We start from the raw sequence: 20,353 nt of genomic DNA on the forward strand, positions 1-20,353 counted from the left end.
CAAACAACATAGCATCAAGCAAACAGCCTGCCCAAGCCCACCGACGCAAGGGGCTGAAGAGCAAATTTAACAGATTCCTTCTGGTCTGTCTATAGCATAAGCTCTTCTATTCTGAATTCTTTCAAGAAGCCTGCTATTACTCGAATATACACACACACATACACACAGGCACGCACGGATGCTATAAAAGAACAGTGACATGGTCTGGTCTAATTTATTTTAATTAGAAAAAGGCTATAAGAAAATTGCCCACAGTATGGCGTTAGTGCATGAAAATTAAGATTTATTACCATTGTCAAAAGAAAGGCTCAAAGACTTGTTTGGTGCCAGTAGCTATTTTTTATTCTTTGTTTTCTAATATAAACGTCAATTTGAATCTAAGCAATATTCAAATATTCATTTCTAATGTCATATATAGATTTAAAAGCAATCAAAAAATCACCACTTAGCAGGAGTAATTTCAAGATGAACTGTAAAACCGTTCAAAATCCTCTTTACTAGCTGTATAATCTTTTTTAAATGGTCTTTGCCTGACCCTTCAGACCTGTGACTAAAAATGTAGGGTTAGGAGAATCATAGACTTGGAATTTTTGCTTTTTTTTAATTTAATATTTTGTGTTATCCTTAGTTCAAAGAAAAAATTATATTGTCACAGTTTGATAAAGTTCTTTTTTTGTGTGTGGATTTATGTTGTCCCCTACACTATTTGTATCCATACTGTTAAACTGGTGCTTAAGAAAAAGTGAAATAACTAATCCATTATTATTGTCAAAGACAAATGCACAATACAAAGAATCTGTGTAAATAAGAGCAATAAATTAGATCTGTGCAGTTCTGTCTTTATTTTAGTGCTGGTAGAATAGCAGTGGTCTCACTAGTGGTGCTAACTTTGTGCTGCTCATAGTGAGAAGGAGTCAGTCAAACTGCAGGGCTTGACAAGCTGTACACATGCAGAACTGAAAAAACAGGGATTTAAACGTTATACAAATTTCAACTACAACACAAGTCAAGAAGCCTTGAATATGTTCCCCAAATTTATGTGGAATGAGAATTAAAGCTAGGTTAGGAAAATCCATTCAGAAATATTTCAGCTTCCCCTTTCCGTATTCCTTAAACATAACCACCTAGAAATTGCTACCATAAAATTTCCTGGTATTGAAGGAATGTAAGGGATCCATTGCACCTGTCTTTTTTTTTTTTTTCCCTCCATCTTGTGATACCGTATCATTTTCAATACAGTGTAGGTTTTATATAGCTTTTGGCCTTTAAGTTTTAAGTTGGTTAAAAGGTTTTTAGGGCTATTTTATGACTTATGACATGTGTGATAGAGGTACTGTGGACTTTTTTTAATGACATACCTCTTGCTGCCCCCCATGTGTGCTGGCCCAGCCTTGAAGGCAACTGTGGTCCCTGCTGGTCTAGTGAGCCTGCAACTCTGTAGTTGTTTTGCTGCTTGTATGGTGATGTAGCAAGATGATAAGAGTTATTCCCTGGAGCAAAGGCATGAAGTCATTTATACTGTGTGGTAGCTAGGATGCTTGTTGCTACAAATTTGCCCAAAATATGGTCTCGGGACTGTTCCCAGGGAGTAGAACGGCTGCAATTACCCTGGTTTGGGAGGAAAAAGAATGCTGGTGTTGCAAGCCTTGCTGGGTGACATCCCCTACTCTTAGGGGCTAGAGAACGAGCCCTGGCTCTGTTTGGCTTGCTGATATGGGCGTAGCTTTACTATCTTGCTGCCATGGTGATACGCTTAGCACTTGGAAGAAGCTGCATCAAACAGTTTCTGAAAATACTCTTACAGAACTGTAAAACACTGCATGAGGCGATGGTCATCTTAGCAAGAGTGTGAGCCATCCTGATGAAGAAACGGCATAAAGCACTGTCCCAGATCTGAATACCTCTTTATCTTTGGCACTTCTTAGTTTTTCTTGCCAGTAGTGTGAGGCAATGGAGGCAGTGTTTCAAGATTTTTCTCTTAAGTCCTACTGTGCATCTGACTGCAGCCTTAATTCTGAACATCCAAATGCAGTCATTTCTAATTCTTTTCATGCGTTGCCATGATTGTACCTAGCAGCAGAAAAAAAAGGTCCAAATTTTATTTGTTTCAGAAGTAGGCTTTGTAAAGGCTTGGAGAAGATTTTCTTATGCTGCATTCTTGTAAGATTTTAGGTAAGGTATTAGAAAACACATATTTAAACATGTATTTGAAATGTATAAAAGTGTCTAATATGCATTATATTTTAAATGTGATATAACCTAAGTGGCATTATTCAGTGTTACTGTTAGGTAAAAGGATATATTTCTCACTAAATTTCAGAAAAGTTGTTTCTGGTTGTCTGAAGTTGTTTGCTGTGTTTTAGATTTTCACAGACTGAAATAAAATGCTTATATCTGTTTTTTTCTGAAATGCATGATCTTGTTTCTGGGATATGCACTAGTTTGAAAGTTTTGGAAGCTTATTTAAAAAAAAAAAGTCAGGCCTTTTCTTTATGCATACAGGAAAATGTTCTTATTACTCTGAAACTTATTACCTCTTAAATGAAATGTCAGGAACGATGGAAATACTATGAAGTTGGTTTTCAGCTGCAAGCGTGACGTTGCTTCCTTTCCCTTGCACTTTCCCTCTTTCTCATATACTTTCCTGCTTTCTCATTCCTTTATAAAGCTTTTTTTCTTTATGTGAAATTATAATTACAGGGCAATAATGAAAACTGAGAAACTAACTGTGGCAACAGAAGTTAGACTTCTGTATTTTTATATATATGTGTGGTTTTGTGCACATTTTCTTCAGTAGAGAAATACACATTGTACTTGTTTGAATATTTGGTTTCTGAATAAAATATACTTTACATAAATGCAACTATGTAAATTGCACGTCAGGAGATTGTCTTTAGGAAGTTCACAGTTGTATCTGGTTTAGTACTGCAGGTTTTCATATTGCAGAATAAGGTAGTGCTATGCCATTTTTAAATATTTAATCTGAGATGTGGAGAACATTGCTTATCATATTGAGCAACAGTGTCCCATTGTTCCCTTGAATCCCATCTATCATCTGTGAATTTGTTTTCCTTATATTATAAGTACTGTGGGGCAAGGACTTGCCAAAGTGTCTCAGTTGCTGTGACAATCATAGTAACAATGTCAGTAACTTTGTGTAGCAATAAAAAAATTACTTTGCCCTTCAGTCTTCTTGCAATGACATGTTTTATTTCAGCCAAACACAACAAAACTCTCAAGACTTCTGAGTGCCATTCTAAGTGTGTACTTTATCTGTGAGGCGCAATCAGAAAATACGTAGTTAATGTAAGGATCATTATTTTAATGCATAATGCTTTCCTTGTGGTACAAACAGAAAACAGTTTAAATTATGAATATTATTTGTGACATGAATTATTTAACAATGTCTGAGAGATTTAAAATATATCTCAAGGTGATACCTGAAGGACAGTTTTGAGAGTGTTTTCATCCTGAAATGTGTTTCATGTTGACAGCTACGGCAGTAAGATCTTCAAAGAATTTTAGATCTCTTGTAAAAGTTTTAGTCTCAGGTCATTGACTGGAATGTGCTCACACCATTAAAACTTTTTTAATCTTAATCTCTTTCAGTCCCAGCAAAGATGCATTGTGATCTTTGCACTGGTATGCTGCTTTGCAATTCTGGTTGCACTGATATTTTCGGCAGTGGATATTATGGGAGAAGATGAGGACGGACTCTCAGAAAAGAACTGTCAAAATAACTGTCGGTAAGAGGTAACAAACAAAACTTCTCTTTTGGGGTGAACAAGAACATATGTGTGTTATATAATGGCATGTAGTAATTACCTTAGTCCTGTGGTGTAATTGGGAATAGTAGGTAACAGGGGAAGAAATGGTTTCTTCTTTTGAATTTCTAGGTTTGGAGGTTGGTTTGAAAAAATAAAGCACACTTTTGGAAGTTATTTTTGGTGGTATGTTCTGAGCAAGACTCTTGTGTTAGTTCAATTATTTTGTAAGCCTGGATCAAAGCTCATTAAATTTCACTAAATGAGTACTGAAGTGGCTCATATAGTTCCCAATTCTGTCATGTCTTTCTTTCATCAAGAGCTTTTTTTCTTTCTTCAGGAAGGTCACTCATCACTTTTGACCTAAGACTGTCCCTTTTATATAGGGGACCTTTTATATATTCCTGTTTGTTGCACTCCCCTGACAGACACAGTGGCTTGCCTAGGAACTGTGAAGAAAATTAGTGATACAATCAGAAAGACTGGAGTATTGACTATGTTGGATTAAGGTTTGCCTCAGACACCTGCCATGGTTGTGTATATCTTTTAACTTTAGATTTAAGTAGGTGATTAGATTTTTTGGGCCTTTCTTTTCCAGACTGTGAATTTCATTTTGCTGCTCCTCACTGTCAGGTTCCTCCATGAATCTGTTCATCAGTGATGACCAATGCTTTTCCTGCATGGTATTGTCCAAGGTCCTCTTCTGCTCACCAGTAAAGCTGATTTAACAAACATTTGTCGACTTCATTCACAATTGTATTCTGCTTTTTTTTCAAGGCTTTAGCATGTGTATAGAGCACCCTCTCTGATTCATTTTGTGGAAAAACAGTCATGCTTTACTAACTTCTCCGAAATCCATTCTAATCTGATCAGGGAATTGCTGGAGGGGGAAGTGGCCTATGGGCATCCTCCAGTCCATTCCCCTGCTCAGAGCAGGGTCAGCTACAGCAGGTTGCTCAGGGACATGCACAGTCAGGCTTTGCATAGCTCCAAGGATGGACTCCACAGCCTTCCTGGGCAACCTGTTCCACTGTTTGTACAGAATCTACCCAGCTACTAATGGCTGGGTATACAGTGAGTTGGAGATAATGGATATTTATTTTTTACAATAATCTAATAAAAAGTAATGTTTGGTTGAGCCTTTTCTCCTTATTTCTGCTATTCTTTGTTCATTTTGTATGAAAACTCTTTGGGGACAGCGCCTTTCTGTGCTGCACCTGTCACACTGAGGTCAGCAGCAATTCACAGTCCAGCAAATTGGATTATGTTTTTTCAATTATACTGGATTTTTACAATATATTTTACATGCTGATTAAGAAAAAAAAGGCATGGGGGAGGGAAAGGACATTCTTTAAATTTGCAGCTCCCTTCAAATAGGACATACCTGCAGCACCAGGTAGCTTTGTCCTGAAACCCACCACCCTTCTGGCACTTTTTTTCGAGCATTGTTTTATTTTTGTAAAATGGCTTAGCCCTCATCTGTTCACTTTCTTGTATGCCTACAGTTCTAGGCAGTTTTCTAATATCTTGTCTGAATTCCTAGGGTTCAGCTAGCTTTCCTTTTCCCATCAGGGTCTTTCCACACTGAGTTATTGCCTTCTAAAATTTTCAGAGATACTGCATGTGTCACCTCTACACCCACTATCTCCATGTGTGAATCTTTGACAGAACTAGGTCAGATGAGGGGAAAGTCTTTCTTCTCATTGGCTTCAGGGTGCTGCACACAACTTCAATATATGCAACAATTACTACACCACGTTTTCCTCTTAGTTGTATCAGCTAATGGCTCCCATTTTGTTCTGGGTGGCTGCACAGGCCTAGCCAGGAAAGAACTTAATCTTCTTCACTTTTTTTCTCCAATTCAGAGTGGGAGCGATGTACAGTGCTATGGAAAACCGGGATATTTTTTCCATGTGTAAGAGATTAATTGCTTTTGTCTCTTTTTATGGGTTACAGCAATCTGCCTTTCCAAAGAATACTCACCTTTGCTTAGGTTTTTTTGTTGGTTGACATGTGTCACTCTTGTCTCTCCTGGACGGTGTTATTGGAGCCCGGGAGTAAATCCAGCACATTGACTTTAAACATAAGAGTCAAGGAAAATGCTCTGCATTTACAGTGATAAAAGTGATCTCAGACCCCAGCTCTATTTTAAGGTGCCTTTCACAAAGTGATTCAAGTGCATGATCTAGCTACTAATGTCTGAACCAGAAGGCACGTCAATGCCTTGTGTATAAACTGCCTAAACCATTTCTAATAACAGTATCCAAGTGCTGGCAGCTGCTACCTGCCAACATTGAATCCTTTTCTAAGTGATGAAACTGGGCTCCTCTATGTGTTAAGTATATTGCAGACTTAACTGAAGTGCTGTAAGATCAATTGCTGCTTGTGGCATATATTTAGTACTTGGAGTAAGTACTTTTAATAAGTAAGACAAAATTTATTGAATTCTTATATTTCTGCTGTGTGAGTACTTTCACTGAAATTCAGGAACAGGCACTTATGCTTGCAGGATGTGCTGAGACAGAATGGTAATAGATGGTCCTCTTTTTTTTTTTTTTTTAATGAGGTGATTGTCAAATACAAGTTTACATACATGATCCTAGAATTTTTTTTTTTGTTTTCAATTGATTGAATTTTGAAGAAGCTTGGTGGGAAAGGATGCTATTGAATTGAAAAGAACTTCACTGATGGTTTGTTAAAGGCTTTCATCTTCTGAAAATCAATTTCATTTCTGTCTTTTTTGTTTTAAAGGAAAATATGTCTGAAGTAGAGCTGTGGTCTAGAATAGTCCTTTGGCTAGAAATTTTTGGAGCTTGTGCCAAAAAATAGCAAGTGAGAATGTTAAAAAAAGAGAGAGAGAGAAAGATAAAGTAAAAGGAAGACATTTCTAGAAGTCTAGAGCTTTTTGTAGACTGAGAGAGGAATCGTTGAGGTATGTTGTAAGCAGTATTTTCCAGTAAAGCCTACATCGTTTTTTATTGTTGTGATTGTATTGTTGTTCGTGAATACTAATGCAGCCTTTCTGATCTGCTTGTTGTAGTTAAACATAAGGTTCCTCTTCTGTTAACCGTTCTTTAAACTCTTATTAAATAAGGAATACTTACTGCATATGTTGCCAAAAAGACCTTCCTCTTTACTAATGTATTTATTTCTCTTGGGGGCTTTGTAACAAGAACAAGTCGGGGAAGTGGAAAAGCAGGCTTTTTTGCATGTGTTCACCAATTGCTGAAGGGATTGTTGCCACCCATCTAAAAGAGTGCATAGGAAATGGCACTTTTTGAAAAAGTGAAAATATGTTTGAAACTAAAATTATGAATTATGATTTGTAATTTTTCAGCTTCTTGCTGAAAAACTCACCCTATGGTTGAGAACTGAAATGCATCTTGCCTTACAGGTCATTTGTGACTGACACAATGGGAAGTCAGATTGCTGTAAGCTGCAAACCATTTCCCATTTTGTTTATTACACAGACAGGAATTTGATATTCAATAATATTGAGTGGAATATTCAAGAGTAACTTCAATATTTGAGATTTAACTAAGAAATTACTGAAATTAATTTTTTTGTCGTTTGACGTGTAGATACAGAAACTTAAATTTTTTTAGCCTGCTTTGCATCTTCTAATTAAATTTAAAACGTAGTCCTAATAATTGAGGGTAAATATTAGGGCAAATAAATGTACTTTATCAGATTAATTACCAAGCACCACTGTAAAAATTACTGTGTCTTCTACTGATAAATACATTGCAATTTAAATAAAGAGCTGGGGGGAGATGGGGGAAAGTCTGTAAAATTTATAAGGCAGACAAATTCTGACTTCAGAATTGAAATTAGAATCTGAACTGTACTGACTGGAAAACTGTACTTTTTTAGGTGAAATAATGCTGTTTGTACTTACTTACACTGTCCCATATAACTTTCATACTATGAATTATATGTGGAGAGACTGGCTGACTGAAAGCAGGCATTTTATTTTATTTTTTTACAGCTGGATTAGGTCTGTTAAGAGGCAGCTTTTCACTTCAGAGGGTGCTGTACAATCTTGGCTTCGTTCCACAAAATTTGATTTCCAAATGCTAGACTTAACAACATACAAATGGCTTTTGACCCTTCCTGTTAAAAGGAATGTCAACTGATTGACATTTAAGGGATAAAAAAGTAGTAATGACTGTGAAAAGTTGAGTTTCTGCAGTTTGTGCTTGGTATGGGATACAAATAATTCTCTTGAGACATCCGCATTAATGTTGTTAGGCAGCCCTGATGGATGTGGCTGGTTAAGAGGATATGCTTAGCAGTCTGGGAATTTTGCCTGTCTTGCTGTGGGTCCATTAGACACTGCATCTATAAAATTAGACTATTGTAATTTGAAAATAGTACTTTTTAATGGTTGATCTATTGTGAATAAATCTTGGTTAGCCTCTGATGTCATGTTAGTCAAGACTTACATGGCTTTGTTGAAACTGGCTGGTAAACTCTAAAAATGGCAATCTGGGAAACAGAAGAAATTACAACTATTAAGAGATGGTCTCTGTTATCCAAAGTGTTTGAACCAAGGTCATTTAGATTTATTACCAGTAACTTCAGCTGTTCAATATGCCTCTTCTCCTGCTTGTTGCTGCTGATAGTTATGCTAGGGTTCCTACAGAGCTTGCACATGCCCTTAGTTATGCTCGTCTCACCGGCTTTTCCAATATCCATTGAAGCAGTAGTAGCAGCTGGCATAGCTCCTGCCTCCGGCTGTGGGTTTAGCCCTGTCTCTTGAGAGGGGCTAAGGAACAGCAAGGTGGAAAAGGAAGTGATGGTAGCTACTTCCCATGGTTCCCAAGTTTAGGGTGTAGTAAAACTGTTGCCATAATGATGTTTCTTTTTTTTTTTTTTTTTGCAATTTTTGCCTTTCTCTGATGATAATTGGAGGATTTTCTTGGGGTTTGTGTGTGTGTGTGTGTGTGTGTCCAAGGCAGATTCTGTCTTTCATTCTTTTCCAGTGACACAGTTTTTCTATTTTGATGATTTCTCTTGTCCTCAGAGTAATATATAATGAAAGCACTTGCTCTTTTGTGTTTGAATTTGTGTTGCAGGAATTTGCTTTTCTGTATGACATGAGTGGCAAAGCTATTTAGTTTGCTTGGTGATTGTAGGGAGGCTTTGACCAATTCTGCCTTATAGCAAGTAGGTGGTGATACTCAGGTGGTGTTTGTATTTACTTTGGAAATTGTTTAGATTGTTTTGGATAACGGTTTGTATCCTGCTTAATTTTGGTATCCTGAAGAGGAACTGAATTTTCCTCTTGAAATGCTAAGCTTTAGATCTCAACAGAGCCCTGCAGCATTGAGTTGCAGAGATTACATCTGGTTTTATAAAATAATCATTTATATTGATCAGTTATTATGTGTTGCGTGTGGTGCTTTCATTAGATGTTTCTTTATTCTTGGGTTCTGAGAGAGGGCCCACGACTGATATTTTTTTTTTTTTTCCTATAGCTTTATAAATCTTTCCTTCAAGTCCTCTCTGCTATTTCATCAAGTAGGGTTTTGCAGCACTATTAAGTAAGCATACTGCAGCACATGCTTACATTGGTTTACCTTGGAAGTGCTTTGCCCCTGGCTGATCGTGGGGGAAATTTTCTCGGCGCTGCGTGGGTTCTGAACATAGCAAGGTTTATATTGACTGATTTGTATTTAATAAACAAACTATGACAGGCATAATAATTAAATGTCTAAACAGAAAAAGATGCTCAGGTCTTGAAAACAAGCCTGTTAAAGAGCAACTGAAGATTTCTATTTACAAAACACTTATGTCACTTGGCATAAAAATACCTTCTGTCAACATGATGACTGTTGTCTTCTTATTTTGGGGTGATGGAGAGAATGAGCTATTAAACCATTTAATTTTTAGGATGATCCCTATTTGCAGTCATTTTTATTTTTGCATCAAAAGAAGGAATACCCTTACAATTGAAGTTTCTATGGCTGGACACTGCAAAGAGCTGGTGGACCTCCTGCAAAGGCATTCAACATCCTGAGCTAGGGAGGGAAATCAGTAATTCAACAAACTTGTGCAAGAGGAAGCTCTACCTTTCCTACCTTCTATTTTTCATTTTTAAAAATGTATTTCAATGGAAAAGATACTGTATTAATAGTTCCTAAGTATCTGTACAAAGTGAGAATTTTTTTTTCCTCTGTTCCTGCACTGATACAAAAAAAGGGTCAATTTGTTTTGCATTTCCTTTCAGCTATAAAGAAAGTCTTCACAGATTAAAAAAGGAGTGCCAAAACTCATGACCTGTTCAGATCTTACTCTGTTTGCATGACCGCCAGTAGATAGTTCATCATTAATTACATTGTATGAATAGGTCTGGGCTTCAACTCATTTTGTCCAAATGCACAAACCATTCTTTTTCTATTATTCTTTGTTCAGTTAGATCTAATGGTTTCCTCTGGAGTTTAGGACAGAGTGCTTTAGAGTCTCCTTAAGGCAGCTTTTCCTGTCATGCTAAGCATTGTTTAGGATGTAATACAGAGATTGACATATTTTGTATTCTTGCAAGTTATATATTTATGTATGTGTTTCTTTCTCCTTTCATGACTTAGAATTTGTGAACTCACATCAGAGGAAATATTCCAACCTTAATAGAAATCAAATTCCAATTACTTTAAGGTTCCTGAGTGATGTAGGTGGGATAAAGGAACAATTTGTGCTCTAAAGTAGCCTTTCTCCTATGTAGTCTGCTGGGGTTTCTCTATGATCAAATCTATCTTTTTCTTTTTTTTTTTTCTTTTTCTTTACTTTTTGACTTAATGTGTTCAGAAAACTCAAATTACTTCATCCCAGAAGGACTTAAAAAATTCCCAAGGTCATTTTCTATACCAGATTGTAAGTCTGCTCTAAGCAGAGTTATTAAATCTAAAATTACTGGTCATTCTCCTGATCTTGAAGACTGATTTGCATCACTTCAGAGAGGATTTTATTCTGCTTGGTGAGAATAGTGATCCAACTTAATAAAGCTCCCTGATAAATCATGTTTCTTCTGTGGGAAAGGCATTAAAAGGGGCTAAAATTTCTAGTAGAATCTGTCTGAATTCATGCTCCATTTCAGGGTGACTTGTTCCTTCAGCCAGGGCTGACTTTGCATCAGATCCTAGCAAGCACCTGTTCCAGTGACACCATTTATTTTTAATTGCTTCTTCACCCTCAGAGCAATATATAAAAAAAGGTACTTATTATCCTGTCAGCTTACAGTAGATGTGTTGAGTTCTGTGTCTAATCCTACGATGGTATTGTGAGTGTCGTCTCAGCTAGCGTGATTTGATACTCCGCAAGAGGACAAATGTAATATGCTAAGCACTGCCTTTGGTGACCTGCTGAGTACATGGCTGGGTCTGCTTCCCAGAGCACCAGGGCAGTGCCCCAGTTACGAAAAACCAGTTGTGGTGCCCATTGAAGCCTAAGCATTATGCCAGAGTTGCTGGTACTGTTTGGCTGGGTGAGCTGGAGCTAGCTATCTTTTTCAGCCATATGCAGCACACTTTGCCAGTTGTAGCACTGAGGTCATAGTCAGACAGCAGTGGTTCTTGGTGTTGATGCCCTACTGGGAGGCGTGAAGGAGAATTAATGCCTGAGGTTTGTTAGGACTGCTTTTTTCAGATGGCTCTGTACATATTTCAGGAAGATATACTTCTGTGAAATGTTCAGGATTTTCTTTGTAATTCTGAAGATTTTCTTCCTGGTTTGTTTTCCTCATATTAATACATGGGTTCTGATATAGGCGGAGCCAGAGAGGCACCTCTCTTGTGGTCTCTCATACGGTCTCTCTATGTCCATGTCTCTCTAGCTAGTCAGAGCATTATTGTCTGCGCGTAACGCTTTAGATACAAAGTACTCTTGTGTGTTGGGCAGTTGAACCTCTCTGTTTATGACCTTTGTTAATCAGGAAAGTATGTGTTTTCTTCCTTTATTCAACCTACCCATATCCAGTTGTCTTGACCAAGAGGAAAAAATGCATTAGAGGACTTGATCCATCATTTCATTACCATTACTATTTTTTTAATGTTATGTTTTAGGTTTTTTCCATAATGAATTTGCTTCCTGTCAACTTCACCAGAAAACAGAAAAATAATGTGTAAATACCAGCCTCGGCATCTACCAAATTCAATTCCTTATATGTCATTTATTCTCTATTTAATGACCAGTCCTTTCCAAATAAGACTATTGCAAAATTATCATACAGCTCAGAGGGAGTTTTCATGACTGACAGCATCATAATTCGGTATTTTTAAATCTGGTTTCTTCACATACGAAGTGTTGAAATGGCTCTTCTAAGAGCCATCGGTGATTTGCATGCCTTTTGATATGAGGGGGAGGATTCATCTTGCCACCGACTAAACTTCTGATGGATACTTTTTACTGTTTTTCTAGATCTGCTTGGAACTCTTGGAACAAATATGTTGTACTTATGCATATAACCACAGATTATAATCTGATATCTCTTGTCAATTTGGCAGGTATATAGCTAATTGATTTTCACTAATGTCCCAAAACATTTCTTTAAAAAACCTCTTGGGAAAATAAAATGAGGTTTTAGTTTTCTTTGTTGTCACTTATGAAATACCTCCTCAAGTCAGCTGGACTTGAATCAGTCTCTAAAATAATAAATTTCAGAGCTCAGCTTCTACTGGCTGAACATTGGAGACAAATGAAGTTTTACCAATAGCTGAGCAAAATATGAATATGTGTAAGCTTCATAACTAATCACAAAACTTTAAAGAAAGAATGAATATGTCACTAGCATGAGGAGGGCAGTCACCATTTGATTTTTGTTCAAACACTGTCGAAACTACTAGTCCTTTTTTCACCCATTTTTGGTCACTTGTATCAGCTTGGCAGGGTGTGTTTTGCAGTTCGTTTCAGATGCTGGTGGAGAGTAGACAGACATAGTTTAATAAACGTACTCGAGGATGCTAGGGATGACATATTTTGGACAATGGAGGCTGAAGTGCTGGACTAGTAGAAGTGTCTTCTCAAGCATGCAGCCAGTGCTACTGGGATGGTGACAGTCTTCAGGAGCTGCCCCATTTTATGGGTTTTATAGATGTATGTAAGCCACCTCAAAGATATCCTAAACACCTTCCAATTTTGGGCAAAGACAGGCTGCCACAGCCTGGAGCCAGTCTATCACTACAGCAGCTTTTGGGAATGGTCTGGGAAAGCAATAGAGGTGTAACCTCTGTATGACATCAGACAAACTATTATTTTTCCCAGTGACTCATCTGTTCGTGTGTGAAAAGAGTTGTTCAGGACTGACTAGAAAGGAGAACACTTTGAAAACAGTGAGATGCTCAAAGTTGTTCTTGAGAAGAATCATACAAATATCTGGGGTGAGCAGCCAAGTGATTCTGTGTCAGAGGTACTGCTCCAGGCACGTGCATGTGGTAGTGCTCCAGCTAGAAGCGTACTTCTAACACTTGAAGATATTTTGATGTTTTCAGGGCTTTTTTGAAAGTCAGGTTATGGCTGTTAAAATCTATTCCATAGAGTTGTCTGTACAGAGTAATTATCAATAACTCGGTTAATGCTTAATGCTTTCTACTAAAATCTGAAAGAGTGAGGGCTTTTTCATTTTGGTTTTGTTTTGGTTTTCTACTCTAAGTGCATCAGACTAAAACATTCTTTTAGTAGGACTATAAATACTACTTTATCAAGCTACATAGCTTTTGGAAAGATACTTTCTTCATCTTGGCCAGAGATTTACCCATCAATTCTCCTTTTTTTATTTTTTTTTTTCCCAAGTTTTAACTTGGATGCAACAAGTTTTAACAGACACAATTTTAACCAGATGCAATTCCAAGTGAACTAAACTTAATTACCCTTTTCTTAAAACAAACAAACAGAAAAAAACCCCAAAACCCACCAAAAAAAACCCCCCAAACCCAAAACAGAAATACAGATAGATACCCAAAAGCAACAGACATTAATCAAACCTATCTTAGTGCTCCTAAGGTGTCCTGGAACATTTCCATAGAATCTTGCCTCTGTAATTCGAGTGCTGGCAATGTCCTTTGGGAATGGATACTTTGAGTACTTTATTCTTTTCGTCTGTGGATTTTTATTACCATTCCTACCTTGACTATATCTGCTGAATTTGCAGTGCTGATTTCAAATAGTTGCTGACTAAAGGTTTTACCTTGAAATTTCCTTCATTGTTTTGCAAAGTTGTTTTGTTTGTTCTTGATGGGGAGGAAGTTAATTAATTAATCTTAAGGGATTGTTGGATTGTGTAAGTGTCAACATCATAGAATATCCTTTTGTTCCTGTTCTGGGGAAGAGAGCTCTGACATAGAAGATTCGCATTAAATTATTGTTAAAACCATAAAATCATGTTTATTTATGAGGAAAAATTAGTATTTTGATTCTTGACTGGGTTCTACAATGGCAAGCTAACACATTTATCCATCCCAAGTCATACGAAGGTAATCAGGGCCTTTTAGAAAGATGCAGAGGCCAAGAGAAAAGAAGGTAGCACTCATTCCCACTTATTGTGTATTGACATATGATTATTCAGTCCAAATTAATGTTGCTATTTACAGTTACAAAATGTTCATATAAGAAGATCAGGGGTTATGTGGAAGGAAATAAGAAGACAACATATATTTTGTCATTAAAAATAAAATCTAAATGTCCCTTTAATATTTATTTGCAATATTTAGGCCTTATAAAAAGGATTTGTATGAACTTACATGTTAACGAGCTGAATGTAGAAATAAAATAAAAACATCTCACCTAGTAATTCATAGAATCATAGAATCATTTAGGTTGGAAAAGACCTTTAAGATCATCAAGTCCAACTGTTAACCTAACACTGCCAAGTCTACCCCTAAACCATATCCCTAAGCGCCTTATCCACACATCTTTTGAATACCTCCAGGGATGGTGACTCCACCACCTCCCTGGACAGCTTCTTCCAATGTCTGACAACCCTTTCAGTGAAGAAGTTTTTCCTAATATCCAATCTAAACCTCCCCTGGTGCAATTTGTGGCCATTTCCTCTTGTCCTATCACTTGTCACTTGGGAGAAGAGACCAGCACCCACCTCTCTACAACCTCCTTCAAGGTAGTTGTAGAGAGTCATAAGGTCTATTTATAGAATATTTGTTGATCTTTTGAGAGGCTCAATAAAATTGTTATGTTAGGATATTTTGCTGTTTTACAGATGCTGAAAAGAGCTAAATCAACATAACACAGCTGATGAGGGGCTTGTGTGGCTGCTATGCAGCTTTGTATAGGACTCTGACTAAGTACCTTAGCTGTTAAATTTTAGATAATTTGAAAATCAAGATACTGGTATTTACCCAAATATGGGTACAAAGGAAAGAGGCTGATATTCTTTCCAGTGATTAAATAGATACCAAGTCAGTGCTTAATACATTATGTTGGGAAGTCTGAGGTCCTGATTCCTGACTGATGGATATTCAGGGTGTTCCCTGCAGTATGCATATCATAAATACAAGAGGAAAAATTGCAGATTTAAGTTATAAAATACAGTGTTAATACCAAGAACAGCAGCTGGATTTCCTTTATGCATGAGGGGCAAGAATGGCTTCACCTAAGAAGGGCAGCGTTGTCTGAGTTGTGTGCGCCTTACGGTCCTCAACTCTGTTAGAAAGGAAACAACTGCCTGCTATGGACTGGGGTGCAGAGCTTCTCCAGCTGCCATTTAGTTATATTGCCTGGAGTGACTGTCAGGAAACAGGCACTTGATATGAGGCAAACTGTTGTGTCTTACTGTATTTGGAAGACTTTTTCTAACAACATTTATAGATAGTAAATAGATAGATAGAAAATATTATAGACAGAAAATATTAGCTCAGAAATAAGAATGTATAAACAAATAAGCTGTTAAGAAAAGAAACTCAGTAGGAAATTTTTTGTGTGTGAATTGTGAGTGTAGTAGTACTGTGGCATCAAACTGTAATGGAGATATTTAGAAGAACAGAAATAAAACCAAGCCCAACCTTTGCATCTTCCTGGTGAGGGGGCAGAAATCTAACTAGCAAAAAGTGATTAAATAAAAACAAAATTGGCTGGTCCTTTCTTAGAACTAGGGAGAACGTGGGAGGAGAAAAATAGCACTTTTGGTAACTCAAATTGGGATTTAAAAACGTTTCTCTTCTGATGGTGTCCTTGTCCTTTCATGTCTAGAGATTAAGCATGAGCTTTTGAAATACATAGATAAGGCAATTGTGTGGGTTTTTCGATAAGCATATCCTGTAGATCTTCAATTACAGTATGGTAGTGAACAGAGAAAACTAAATGATGTTGTGTCTCTTGGTTAATGGTATATATGGCATTTTAGATGATAAGCAGCAATGCCAGATAAATTTCTTATTCTAACTTCATCAGAATTGGGTCAGACTGGTTCTTTTTTCAGTAGGAGCTTTGTAATATGTACCTCATCTTTCTTCATTTCAATTCACCTCAGATCCTCAGGATCCTCATGTTTTCATACTTTACCCTTCAAAGTAGCATCTAGTTGTCTCCAATGTGATAATGTGAGCTATATATCTGCTCTTTACAAGGGTGAGGTTTTAATTTTTTTTAAGGCACTGAGTGCTGTAACACCTCGATGGTAGGGAAAGGACAGAGGCACTGTGGCTGTGTTGCATGGGCAGGAAATTGGGAGGCACAAATGGGGAGAATATCATTCCTCTCATTAACTCCAAATCTGAGAAGCAAGACAGATGTTAAGAAGTTTTAGTGTGAGTGTGAATGTTTTGAATAATGAATGGTGGTGTATTAAATTGTTAATATTTTACCTGCAAACTCTGAAATGAAGTAGATGGTGTATTTTGAAGTGTTACTGCTCCATGGACTTAGTTTTCTCTTGTCTTACACTCTGATAAGATTTTGTCATGCAGTAAAGATGTTTCCTCATTGCTTTCTTATTTTTACAGCTTTTTTAATTTCCTTTCCTCCCCCTTGACACACATCTGTAACTTTTCTCTCTTTCCTTACCTTGTCATTTAGGTTTGGCTTTGTGAGGTTCTGACAGTGTGCTTGCACTTCCCGTGGGCTCTTTCTTAGAGGCCTTTTTGTGGTCTTCCCCTAATCCCCAGTGGTTTAGGAAATGGCGTAAACTCCATTCCTTGGAGCGTTTTCAGACTCCCTCCTACACACATGCATGTTCCCTGCCTAGATGAACTATCTCGAGTCTATATTCGGAGACAGAGAGTGTCTCAAGGATAAATCTGTGTTGGCCACAATGCTGCAAGTATCAAACAGCTCCACAGTTTTATGTATTAGTAAAACTAAGAGAAGAATTTGGCTAATTAGGTAAGAAATGTTTTGGTGTAATAATTAGAAGACTCTGTCATAAGATAGTTAATCCAGTGAATATGCTTATGTGACCTCAGTTTTATTAGGCTTGAAATCAAAATACTTAAGCTGTTCTACTTCTGTGAAGGATTATTTTTTTCTGACTGCAATTAGTAGACTTTAATAAGGTGTACTGAAACAGCAAGGCAGGCTCTTCTTGGTTTTGCCAAGGGATGTCTTTTGGGGGGAAATATGTAGGGTTAATGTTTAACCAAGAGACATTATGGAGAAGGAGTGCTATTCTGCTTTTAGAAGAGGGGAAAGTGCATTTAATCACTTACTTGGACTTGGATTCCTGGACTTAAATTCACCCTTTGAAACTGGGTGTCCAGGAGTCGGATGGCTCCCCTGCAGAATGGCAGCTCATGGTATTGCAATCCTCTTATGCCAGACACCTCAGCCTGAAGCTCTTCTAGAGATTGCTGACTAGCTCCTGGTGCTACTGCTACCTCTCACCCTGCCCCTTACTTGTACATTTAGGTAACGTCCTTTGAAGAAGCACCTTGAAGTAAGACACACTTCTGTCCTCACCTCCAGGTAGAAACCTGGGACGCTGTGGTTCTCTGATTTTGCTCTTGCTTGCTTTCTCAAAGTGCATGCAGTAGTTACAGCATAAAGATCTGTGACTTAAAACCCATATGTTAGGTACAGCTTATGGGAGTTGAAGTTGCAATTACCTATTACTTTTGCTCTTTCATGAGTTCTTACAGAAAGCTGCTTCTTTTGTTAAGATCAAGCAAAAAAATAAGGATTTCAATGTTCCTTGCTACACAGAGCCCATGGATCATGAAGGGCCTTTGTTTTGGCATGCTCATTGGAGGTGAAAGCTGCTGTTTGAATTTGCTGTGAAGTGTAAATACTGGTCAGCTCAGCTGGTTTCTCTTGCCTCAGCACCCTCAGGCACTTGCCTCCCAGCAGTCTGCCGTAAGAATCTGCTGACCATCTCTCAGTTCTCCCTGCACAGCTGCAAAACCCATTAGAATGTTTTAGTGCTGACAGGCAGAAATGCTGTAAAAATGCAAATTTTCTTCTGCTGAAGGGCAAGATGCCAAGAAATGCTTTTTAAAATGTTTCACTGCTGAATAAGGGTTCAGAGGAGTTGATACAACTGAAATGCAGAGTTTTAAGCAATGGGAGAGAAACTTATACTGTCAGTAAGATCACTAGTATTTTGGTTCTTTAGTCACTTCAGGACTTCAGCACAGAGTGTTTGCTTTCCATACTTCTTTTTTTTTAACAGAAAATAATGGGCTAAGAGGTGGTGTTCTGCTCTGTTGGTGCACAAAGGAAGGACTGCTTTGTAGGCTCCAAAATGGCACTGTGTCTTCACCTGCGTAAATACTATACTTAGGAGCTCTATAAAAAAGCCCAGGATAGAAGGGTCAGCTTTCATTCAGCAGATATTTTAACTCCTTGTGCACATTTATGCTCTATAGAGCTGTGGTCAAGTGAAATGCACAGGATTGGGCCCTTGACCTTGTCAGTGGAGTACTGAGCTGGAGAGATTGTTTTGTTTTTTCTTTAAAAGCAAGAAGATTTAATGAAAATAATGGTGTTTTCTGTTCCAAAGAAATAGATGGTGAGTGCTTTGTCCAGATTTTGGAACAGGCTGTGACCTTTGATCAGAAAATTTTAAAATTTTTTTTCTTTCATCTCTCAGCTGAAATAATATAGTGGCTGCGTAACGATATTCAAGACTGTTTCAAAGGGTGTTATTTTCTTCCCTTAACCAGGGGCTGAAAAAAAAGGAGTTGATTATATTTCTACTTTTTCCTACTGTAATAGTGTATCTCCTATATCAACAATGCAATAATTTCATCCTCTGTTAGTCCTTCCTCCTTTGCCCCATGTGGGCTGTTCAGGTGTAATGCGGATGATACATTTTCTGAAGTGCGGTCACCTATATTGAACTACTGTATTTGTGTTGCTGTATTTCATCTTAGCTTTCAGTTTTACATCAGATGATACATAACAAGGACAGGAAGGATTAGCCCTTTGCAGTTCAGCAAGTTACTTTCTCTGAGGATTGTCACTACCATCTTCAGAATGTTTTACGCAAGTATAAATAATAAGCCAAAACAATATGTCTTTTCGAGGTAGTTTTTCTTAACACTACTGAAGTATATATTGAGTGTTTCATGAGCATTGCTTGATTCAGCAGTATCAAGAAACAGCAGCTCTTTGTAGTAAATTTTCCATAGCGATCTCAATAGTATACAAATGTGGAATTAGTACATATATTTCAATATTGTCTAATTTTAGTCTGGGCAGCCTGGAAAGGGGCATACAAATGTATTTGAAAATTCTCATAATTTATTCTGAGAAAAATCTGGGTCACACAGAGCTGTCTGTAGTGTTGAATGCAATGTGTGAAAGCCCCATTAATAGCAGCATAATATAAAGAAGGCAGCAGAAATCATACCCTCCCACAGGGGAATGAAGCCTAAAAATTTCAGTGGGACATTTAACGCTGTTTGAGAGCCTCAGCAGCATTGGCACAAACATACCCTGAAGGTGTCCACAAATTACAAAAGAGTAGGTTCACATTTTGAGATCGCAACAAACATGGACTTTGCTTTCCTGTAATCCTGTGGTAATCAAAGGCCTATCAGCTGGATAATCTGTCTCTGTACCAAACTTATTGATCCTCAAACTATATCTGAGAAATCATACTGCATGATAAAGTGGTTATCAGTGGAGTTGACTGAAGATTAGTTAGCTGTATTATGGTGTTAAAGTTGTATGAATTATCTTAATTATTGCCCTGATGTATTTGTGGAATATTTGTGTGTTATAATCAAATATACATTTCTCTAGGTTTTCACTTGCCCTAATTATATTAACCTAGTATGCCATTAGATAACTAACCCATGTATAGTAATTCTAAGATTGAGTTAGTTGTAGATTCCTTACTGAAAACTTAGATTTTAGTTGATTCTGTTGTATCTTCCATCTGGAAATAAATGGGAACTGTCATGTTTAGAGTCTTAACTCACAAATTCTGATTTTGTTGTTTCTAGTTATAACCAAGATGAGTTTATTTGAAAAATACACTAAAGATAATAAAAACTTTGAATCAAGTTCATAAATACATCCACAAACAACAAAAGGTTTGCTTTTAATTTCTTTGGGAGGTACACAGATGTGGTGTTTAATCAGTAGCAAAGATCAAAGAGTAAACACCCATTTTCTAAATGCTACCTTTTATTTAAAACGAGCTT

General features: G+C 37.3%; 1 protein-coding gene across 1 annotated transcript in view; it reads left to right on the forward strand.

Moving 5' to 3' along the window:
• The window catches only part of PLD5 (phospholipase D family member 5), a 189,086-nt gene that overhangs the window by 72,688 nt on the left and 96,045 nt on the right, over positions 1-20,353 (forward strand). Inside the window, 1 exon segment of the mRNA XM_059835612.1 lies at positions 3,610-3,746. Within this exon segment, the coding sequence (XP_059691595.1) occupies positions 3,610-3,746 (137 nt within the window).

The sequence above is a fragment of the Gavia stellata genome, chromosome 2 (assembly GCF_030936135.1).
Source record: "Gavia stellata isolate bGavSte3 chromosome 2, bGavSte3.hap2, whole genome shotgun sequence".
NCBI classification, from domain to species: Eukaryota; Metazoa; Chordata; class Aves; order Gaviiformes; family Gaviidae; genus Gavia; species Gavia stellata.